General features: G+C 46.1%; 1 protein-coding gene across 1 annotated transcript in view; it reads left to right on the top strand.

Moving 5' to 3' along the window:
• LOC104490018 (aldose reductase-like) overlaps positions 1 to 6991 on the top strand; it is a 7191-nt gene extending 200 nt beyond the window's left edge. Inside the window, exons 2-10 of the mRNA XM_010132245.1 lie at positions 1 to 135; positions 1358 to 1474; positions 2764 to 2841; positions 3485 to 3607; positions 4396 to 4496; positions 4663 to 4744; positions 5268 to 5351; positions 6085 to 6167; positions 6928 to 6991. The exon at positions 1 to 135 is cut by the window's left edge and continues 4 nt beyond it. Coding sequence (XP_010130547.1) covers positions 1 to 135; positions 1358 to 1474; positions 2764 to 2841; positions 3485 to 3607; positions 4396 to 4496; positions 4663 to 4744; positions 5268 to 5351; positions 6085 to 6167; positions 6928 to 6970 — 846 coding nt within the window. The 3' untranslated portion in view covers positions 6971 to 6991. The remainder of the gene's footprint in view (positions 136 to 1357; positions 1475 to 2763; positions 2842 to 3484; positions 3608 to 4395; positions 4497 to 4662; positions 4745 to 5267; positions 5352 to 6084; positions 6168 to 6927) is intronic.
• The last annotated feature ends 2674 nt before the right edge of the window (positions 6992 to 9665 follow it).

Genomic DNA, 9665 nt, shown 5'->3' with positions numbered 1-9665 from the left:
GCTGCCATCGATGCAGGGTACCGCCACTTTGACTGTGCCTACGTGTACCAGAATGAGAGTGAAGTTGGGGAAGGGATCCAGCAGAAGATCAAGGAAGGCGCTGTGAAGCGAGAGGACCTCTTCATCGTCAGTAAGGTAAATATCTCAGATGGTCTGGATCTTGAACAGACCAGCTTTACCTGTGGTGTTTATACAGTAGGAAACAAGTAGTTTGATGCTGTAGCACTGGAGAAGCTCATCATGTAAATGAGATCGTTCCTGATGCTACTTTCTTGATTCACTTCATCAGTACAGTGAGGGAGTTTGAGCATTTCCTGTCCAGTGATACTGTTGTAGCCATTGAATAGGAAGAGTGAGTTCCTTGAGCTGTGAGCAGGGAGCAGAATCACTCTTATCCTAACTGTCTGGTGACAGCTTCCTTCCCCAGTCAATCCAGTAACACTGCAGGAAGTCAAGACTCTGCTTTCCTCCCCAAAATCTACAGAAAGCTTGAGCACCACAGCCCTGCCGTGGTCTGGCGCTTTGCTGAGGACACCCAGAAGTGCTAGGGGAGGGATGAGGAGGAACCTGCCCCTGCATCTCACACCCGCACACCAGCTGATGCAGAAGGCGACAAGCAGGAACAGCTAGAGTGGGCCAGGTAGCACCAAGCAAGGCAGAAACCCGTGGTGCAAAGGTCTGAGATCACCTGGTGTCATAAACTGATACAGAGGCAAAACCTCACCAAGTGCTAAAGCTCAGCAGAGGAGACGAGCCTGGCAGTGGCTGGTGCTTGTTCCAGCAGCCAGGCTCGCAGCCCTGCCAAAGGGGCGGCTCTGCCATGCGAGGAAGGTGAGGTTCTGGCCACCGTGGGACAGTGTAATCTGCTCAGCACGTGTCCCAGGGAAGGTGTGGTTGGTGGGTTCTCCTTCTCTTGCTTACTGAGGGAAACAGGCCAGAATCCATTTAGCTGGATTCTGAAGGTGCTTCTTACCTTGGTAAAGGTTGGTGCCAACCACTTCTTCGTGGCTTTATTTTCTCGGCTTTACCTGGTACAGTCAAGGCAGGAATTTTATGCATGGTTAGGAATGACAGAAATGTGTCTTCGTTTAAAAGCCACCTATTAGCAAAGCAGTAGCACAAATTATGTCTTAACTAGTGGAACTAGAGATCCTGCTCAAATACCTGTGCTGCCACAGCACATGTTACCTCCAGTGTCATGGGCCAGGCCCATCACAGAGTTAGCTGCATCTGAAGAGCGTGTGGCCTCATTCCACATCACCTTCCAAAGGAGATGGATCACTTCTCTACTGTGCAGGAAAGCACCTGAGAGCTTTAACCCAGGAGGTCATGGCGTGCTTTGGTTTTTCTCCTCTAGCTGTGGTGCACGTTTCATGACAAACCTCTGGTGAAGGGGGCCTGCCAGAAGACTCTTGCTGACTTGAAACTGGATTACCTGGATCTCTACCTCGTGCACTGGCCTTTTGGGTTTAAGGTACAGTAGCAGCCATGCCCTTGGCTTTGTTTCTTGTGATTATGAATTTTGGGGAGCTATATGGCTTTACAGCCCAACAATTGCTCTGGCTGAAAAAGACAATCATGTGTCTGTTGTGTGTTCCAGCAGTGCTCTGGTGCTCAGCTTTACTCTGACCATGAGAGCCAGGCACTTGATCTCTACCCCGAGACTGTTGCTTGCACAGCCCTTCAGTCCTGACAAGGACGGCCTGAAAACTGGGGGCAGGTCTCCCAGCTACAAGTATAAAAGAGGCTGCTCTCCCTTTCTCTTACAAATTAGTGTACGCTCATCTGAAAATTACCCCTTATGGGAAGGAGGGCTGTGATTTGCCGCCTGTCAGAAATTTTTCCTCTGCATGTTACAGAAGCACAGTGCAAGAGAAAATGCTTCTGTTTTTCATTTGTCTTTAATCGCCAAGTACAGGTCAGACTGAGCTGACCTTGTCTGTAGGAGCCGTACAGTTGTTCCACTGTCGAATTACACTGATTGATAGAGTAATTCAAAAGGTGACTCTTCTTGGGGGCCTAAACACTTGCAGTAATTAGTGAAGGAGTTGATGTCCCATTTTGACTATTCTAGTCTTAGCCTTTCTGTCCTGCCACAGGCTGGTCAGTCTCCGTCCTACCTGTTGCTTTTGAGATGCTCGTCTTTATTTCATACTCTAGTTTACCTTTACGTTAACAAAGCCATAAAAAAATGGAACTTTCCCCTGGTGACAGCAGCAAATGGCTGTTCAATGTAGTTCAGACTTGGTGCCTTTTCATCACTTGTACAGAAAGGTTCTTCTAATTTTCCTAGTATTAGCGGCTTTGTCATGGAAGAGCTGTCACTGCACGTAATAGCTCTTTCCAGCACATCTGGTGGTGTGGAGACCAGAGCTACCTGTTCCCAGTTCCTAACTAGCTCCCCCGCTGCCCTTCTGGAAAAAGAACAGAACAGTTTCCTAAGTGGGCACAAAGGAACAATGCGTGAAGCGAACACGTATGAGACTGGAGGCTCTAGTTCCGAGTGGTTTGTTTCCTTGGAGATGTTTGGGTGCGTCACCACTGTGAGGGGTCCAGCAGAAAAACCTCCCTTTATGGGAACGGTCACTGGCAGAAATGCCATAAATTCCGCCAGCTCCTCAGTAAGGCATGACCGAGCGCAGACAAGAATTAGTGTTCTTGCCTGCCCTAGAGGTTTAAGCTGTCATGGTTGTGAGCTCACGTGGTATTAGGTGAACTTCTCAACAGATTTTCAAGCATGTTTTTTTTTTTTGTCACTGACAGGCGGGAGAGGAGCTGTTTCCCACAGATGACAAAGGCATGTCAATACCCAGCAACACGGATATTCTACAGACATGGGAGGTAAGCTTAGCCACCGTGGAAGAGGCATGTCTTCCGTCCTCAGCAGTGTCATTAGTTTCAGCAGTGACAGAACAGCTCATGTGTGTATGCAGAATTAGTTGGAAAGAATTCCCCAAAGTACGTGGTAACTTTTCAAAATGTGGATGCTTAGTCAAGCCATTTCTCCTCTTCACTGTAGATTAACATCTCAAGTCACTGCACTGCACTGTCGCTTTCAGCGTAGCTGCAGACCAGGCTAAGGTTAGAAAAAGTTCTTTACTTAACCACAACTGTACAGTTTTTCTTCGCTACAGTTTTCATCCCATTTTTGAACTGCTCAAGAAGATTTTGCCAAAGTAGACGCTTTGGTTGTGATGCTCCTAGGGCACAGGCCTCCAGGGCTGTGACAATAGTAGAGTTAGAGCCTTCTTTTTCTTGTGTAACTCAGTGAGTTTCTGTCTCGGCAATGATTTTTGTCTTTGGTGTGATAGAAGACATAGGACAGATACCACCAGTACCCACGTTTCCCCTTCAGAATCAAAAACCTGGCAAGTCTAAACAGTTATTTCACACTTCCCATGAAGGGAAACAAGTGACATCAGGAAGAAGGTGTTCAGGTCATGGCTTGTACACAGGGTGTTGTCTTGGTGCTTCTTTCTCTTAGGCCATGGAAGAGCTGGTGGATGCTGGTCTGGTAAAAGCCATTGGAGTCTCCAACTTCAACCGGGAGCAGATTGAAAGAATCTTGAACAAGCCAGGACTGAAGCACAAGCCAGTAAATAACCAGGTAAGCTGCAGCATCGCTGCAGGTGAATAGTTTTATAGAAAAAATTTAAAAAAACCCAGTAATAAACAAAAAGCCAGTAAATAACCAGGTAAGCTGCAGCATCGCTGCAGGTGAATAGTTTTCAGGGATTCTAAAGATCCGATTACAGCTGAATGAGGAGATGGAAAAAGGGAGGACAAAGTAGACACAGCAGGTATTCTAAATCCTGCTCTGTGGATATTTGTTGGTAGAAAAAGGACTAGAATATTTTGGTTTTGTCTCACCTTGTTGAAGCACTTTTTACAAATTCTGGGCTATTCTCCTACGAAGCATTCTCTCTGGAAGGATGAAGAATCCAGATACGAGCTATCACTTTGACTGTAATCAATGACTTTTATAAAAGCTTCTCAGGGAAACATCTGAAAAGCATGTAAGGACTCAATTACAGACTGTAGACAGAATCATTAAAGAAGAGGAAGGAAGTTTTAGATTTTGTTGAGGCAAGAAATCTACTGATTAACCATTTGCATGCAGGAAATTCATCATTCATGGCTTGGCTTCGCGGACGAAGATTTGGGAAGGGCTTTACCCACGCTTACTGCAAGCGCGCTGATGGCTGAAAAGGCCAATGTGGGATAGGCAAGACCGGTTATAAAAGTTGGTGACTTGTCACCAACAGACTACGGGCAGGGTAGGATGAAGGCAGCCTGTAATTAGGAAATTGGGATTCCGGGAAAAAAAAAAATCTCTGCAGCATGGGAACGCTACAGTAGTTCTACAGTTGTCAGTCTCTGCTCCTGTGTTCGCAGATCGAGTGTCATCCATACCTTTGCCAGGAGAAGCTCATCAATTACTGTCAGTCCAAAGGGATCACAGTGACAGCATACTGTCCTCTTGGACGCCCTGACAGGTAATTTCCAAGTGGGGTAGTGTGGTTTAAGTTTGAACCATTCAGTCTAATTGAATGAGTGATGCTGCAGGTGTATATATTAGTTTTTGGCTTTTTTTAATAGTCATGACAGGTAGAATCTGTCTGGAGTGATTCTTTGCCATTTCTTTCTTTTTTCTCTGTATAGGGATAAGCCAGATGTGCCTTCCCTTCTGGATGACCCCAAGATCAAAGACATCGCGGCCAAGCACAACAAAACCCCCGCACAGGTACGTGTGCACAGTACAGTGGGTGCCCCTTCCTGTAGCACAGCCATTAAGGAAAATAGAGCTGAGGAGAGTGTACGGCCCGTATCAGTGTTCCCTGTGAACTGTGGTGCTCTTTTGTGGTGTTAACAAGCAACGCAGGTTGCCTACTCCGGCCTACAGTATATGCTACTACTATCTCTTTGCCTGTCAGCCAGAAAAAGATTCTTGACCCATCTTCAGATGTCACTTCCCTTCTCACGTCCTCTTGAAGAGAATGAAGGCCTTGCATAGACTGTGAAAAGCCCAGGTGGGAAGAAAAGGAATTGAGTGTCCCAAAACTGGATGGGAAAGAAGGCCTTCTCTGTGGGCTTCCACTCCCTCTTTGCTCTCTAAGAATTGCTACCTAAGCCACAGAGACAGGAATGATTTGAACTGCAGCTCTGCAGAAGCAGGTATAGCGTAGGGCAGACAGCTGTTGGACCAGGCACCACTTCCTCCACGCCAGGAGCTGTCCTCTCTCTGACTCAGTCGTCCATTCCTGCAGGTTCTCCTTCGCTTCCAGATCCAGAGAAATGTGATTGTGATCCCCAAGTCCGTCACACCACAGCGCATTGTGGAGAACTTCAAGGTGAGTCATGAGGAGTGACCTGGGTTACTCCCCTTCTCCCTGCAGAGAGAGCAGTGATCCCTTCTCACCCCTCCCACGTCCTCCTCAGACAGAAGGACTGGGCTTTTTCCTCTCTGTCTTGAAGCCAGGGCTACAATGAAAACTGCAGCTGAAGAAAAGATGGAGCTCTTGGAGTGTATCAGTATGCTGGTGACCTTATCAATGACCTTACGTAGTGTCTCCTGTTCTGTGACTTGTGCATGAAGAGGCAGGCAGGGCTTGCTTGGAGTCCAGGTGCTGTAGCGTTCCTCTGAGTATAGAGTAAGCGACGTTAAGAGAAGACTCCTGTGTCTGTAGAGCACGGTGCTCCTCTGACTGCTACTTAGGGGATTTTTTCTTAATGTTGGACATCAAGGTTTCAGAAGTATCATAGCTGGATTTATTGAGATACTAAATTCTTCCAGATGTTTCTTTGGCATTTGAGAGATGCATCTTCCACAAAGAGAGGCTCTTGTGCAACACTGAGGTGCTCACCAAACGTCTTGGAAGAGCTGGCACGAGTGACAGCTTTTGTTTCTTTCCTCTGGCAGTAGAGTCAAAAAAATCCAAAGACACTTCTTTTCCTTTCCCTGTCCCGTGAAGCCAGAATTTCTAGCCAGCACCCTTTCTGATGTAAATTTGTTGTTTAATCTTATGAATCCTGCTTCTGATTTGGTTTGTTCAAAGAGGGGACTTCAGCTGTTTCTCTTGCTAGGTGTTTGACTTTGAATTGAGTAAAGAGGAGATGGCAACCCTTCTCAGCCTAAACAGAAACTGGAGGATCTGTGAAATGATCACGTAAGTGACACGGCAGCTTGTCTCCTTCAAGCTCTTCCATTTTCAATAATCTTTATTCTGATCTCGCAGGTACTGGTAGAGCTCTTTAAATTGGGTGTATTTTGGAATCGGAAATCCTTTGGGCGATGAAGCATCTGTTATTTAACATCTCACTGGACTGTTGCTTTCACTTTCTTCAGTGGAAAAGGATAAGCAGAAGTCATACTGTGTATTCATTGTGAGCCCCTTCTCCAGGAAATTTTGTGTTCCTGCGATTCCAAAAGGAGTGTTCTAGCTGATAGCTTTGGCGATATTGGTCCACATCGGAGAAATGAGCATTCGGCAGTTTTTAACTTGGGGTTTTTTGTTTTTTTTTCCCAGTGGGTTACTATGAATTGATGTCAGCTCTCACATAAGTGGTTGGGGGAGGGAATGACCATCTGAAGTGCAGCATAAAGAACGACTGCCTGCAGATGTGCACCTCAGAAGGCTAGAGCAAGACAAGGAGTCTTGGCTGAAAGGCCACAGAAACTGCAGTTCTCTCTGTAAGGAGCGTGAACTTTAGAAAGTAACTTGGGCCCGCCACTGTTCAGTGCCCGAATAACTGAAAACACTTGAACCTGTCGGATGTGTATGCCATTTCCATACGACGTCTCTAAAATTCATTCTACAGTTACGCAATTCAGAGCCTCACTTTAAGGCTCCTCTATACACCCAGTGTAGTTCTGTATAGCATTCCTTTCAGCCTTGAGAGTAATCTTTCCTCTTTGGTTTCCTCCAGGTGCAAAAATCACAAGGAGTACCCCTTCAATGCAGAATATTGAAGATGGTTTTATCCTGCCCTCCTCAGGCCTCTGGGGTCTGATGAGCTTCTACTGTTGCCTACAATGGTCCACTGTGTAGCTTGCACACTGTATCTCTCCTGCCAGCAAAGGCATAAGATATGTATTCAGTGACTTTGGGTTTTTATTCTTTGGTGGAGGGAAATAGTAAGGTTTTTCTGAAGAACAAAATATGGGCTATAATAATTCTCTGCTCACGGGTGTCTCTGCATGGGTGAAATAGCAAAGCAGAAAACATGGAGAATGAAGAAGCAACTGAATTTTTTCCTTTTTTCATTTTCTGTCTGGCATCAACACCACTTAAGGCTGTAGGATAAGGATGTGTGAGCGCAGAAGAAAGATCCATCCTGAAAGAAGGAACTACAGAATCAGTGCCTGAAGATAAAAGACAACAATTAACTTTCCTTCTAGAGCACAGCTCACATCCTTCTGGGAAGGAAGAATAAATGGGAGAAATGTCCAGACCTACAGATACATAACTACTTAATGCTGGGCCTTATTTCAGTCATAATCTTTCACAGGCTGAAACTGGACAGAAATTAGTGTTCAATTTTATTCTTACCCAAAATAAAAAAAAAATGTTTGGATTACTGCTGGTTTGGAAGTTCTGTTCTAATGTGAAAATTTGATAAAGCAAGCCGCTTGCATCAATAATGTCATTGGAAACCATCATCCATTTTAAATTTTAACTGATGTCCCAGGAGCATCAAGATCTTGTCGTGATCAAAAGCAAATAACTTGGTATAATGAGCTTTGGTTGACTGAGCAAAGCTGACGAGAACAGTCATGTATGACAAGCCATAGCATGGAGTGTGGATCAACAAGCAACAGGAGACCAACGCCTGAAACTGCTGGAAAGCTGTGCGGTGGTGTCGCTGCGGACTGGTTTGGCCGATAGCCTGCGCTGACATCTGGCTATTAAGAACCCAGAGTAAGAGACTGGGGGGAGGGGGCTTTAAGCAGGTGTCTGATACTGCCTGGAAGCAGAGGGTGCGAGGTGTGGCTGTTAACATTAATGCAGAGCTGCTGCTGCCCAGAACCTGACACTGGAGTTATGCTCCCTCCAAGCTACGCTGTGCTGACTCACTGGCTTGATACCGGGACAGGTCTCTGTTTACTCGATACATAGGGTACAGTTAAGCTTCTCCCCTGGCAAAGCCCCCTTAAGGCCACCCTGCCTCATGGAGGATGCAGGGTGGCTGTGCTGGGATGGCGAGAAGGTGTTTTCCACAGCATGGCACGTCAGGGGTCCGTAAGAGCAGTGTGCTTTGGACTGGTGCACGCAGGGTGGCTGCAGCACAACTACTGCATTCTGATGTGTGACAGCCACACCAGATCAAGCTGTAGGGTCTGACAAAAGCATATGAAGTTTGAATTGTATCTTGAGCAACTAGGTGGTCCAAAAACTTCTTTGAGAACAAGAGGATCTAAAAACCCCTGATTCTGTAAAGGTTAATACTATTAGGACCCAGCGCTGACTGACCTACTGCTTGTGCCATGCCAACTTCTCTTGTAATTTAGTGTGCAGCAAGCAAATACACTTCCACAAGCTTGTGCTACTTGCATTGTACGTGGTTAGTTTGTAAGTATGAAAGATGTTTTTACAGATGACGGAAAGGCTGAGAGGTTGAATGCCCCAGGAGCATGAGGACCTTGCCTTGATCAGGAGTAGAACAACTGGATCTAATGAACCATGGCTGCCCAGCCAGTGCAAACAAGAATTGAGTGAGGGGTCGTGGAGGACAGGAGCTATGGATGTGGCAGTGACAGGAGAGCAGTACCTGGAAGTATCCAGGTACGAGGTGTATTCACTTTCACAGCCATAGCTCCTAGGCACCAAACCTGCTCCTGTGCACAGGTAACATGCTGCCTCATGGGCCATTCCTCCCCTTGGTGAATTCAGCTTGGCAATGTCACGTTGCCCGGTGCTCCCTTACCCTATGACAAATGCAAAAAGAACTCAGTCTTTTTATGGCATTACAAAGAGAGCAGCTTTTGTTTGCAGATGAGGCGTGAACAAAACTTGCACTCTTGGCTCAGGCGTTACGATTATGAGAGAGATGGGACAATGGACACATTACAGCTCTAGGTGTTGTTAGTACTTATTTGCACTCGTTCCCACAGGAAAAAACACAACATGCAAATACCTGTCTCAGTACACTGATGTATTGAGATCCCATAACATTCTTTTATATATATATAAACACTATATACAATATGCTTTGCAGACAGAGGTCATTCAGATATTTCCAACCAAAGCTTCCAAAGGAATATAACGTGCAACCTCGAGATGAGGCAAAATAATGTGGCAGATGTATTGGAGCACAAATCTTAATGGCAAATATGACATTACAGGCAAACAACCCAAATTTAAAAGGGGAAAGCACTGCCCCTTGTTAGTTTTTAGTATGTTTGCGGGTGGTGGGTTTTTTTAAACACATTTCTGTAGCTAAAACACTGCACTGGCCATAGTTGCCCTTTACTCCCAGGTCATGTGCAGCAGCCTCTCTGGGAGAATTAATTTCACCTAACTTTAGGTGTCCACAGTGTAGGTGCAAGCAGCCACCTCAGGGACAACCTCTAGGCTCCAGGGACAGCCAAGAGATGTTTGGGCCAAGCAGGGCAGCAGCCTTCAGTGCGATTCATCACGCTCAGGGATGCTCTTGGCTCTGGCCCA

The sequence above is a fragment of the Buceros rhinoceros genome, unplaced genomic scaffold (assembly GCF_000710305.1).
Source record: "Buceros rhinoceros silvestris isolate BGI_N320 unplaced genomic scaffold, ASM71030v1 scaffold37872, whole genome shotgun sequence".
Classification (NCBI taxonomy): Eukaryota; Metazoa; Chordata; class Aves; order Bucerotiformes; family Bucerotidae; genus Buceros; species Buceros rhinoceros.
Note: the sequence above shows the minus strand (reverse complement) of the source record. Positions and strands in the feature narration are given on the sequence as shown.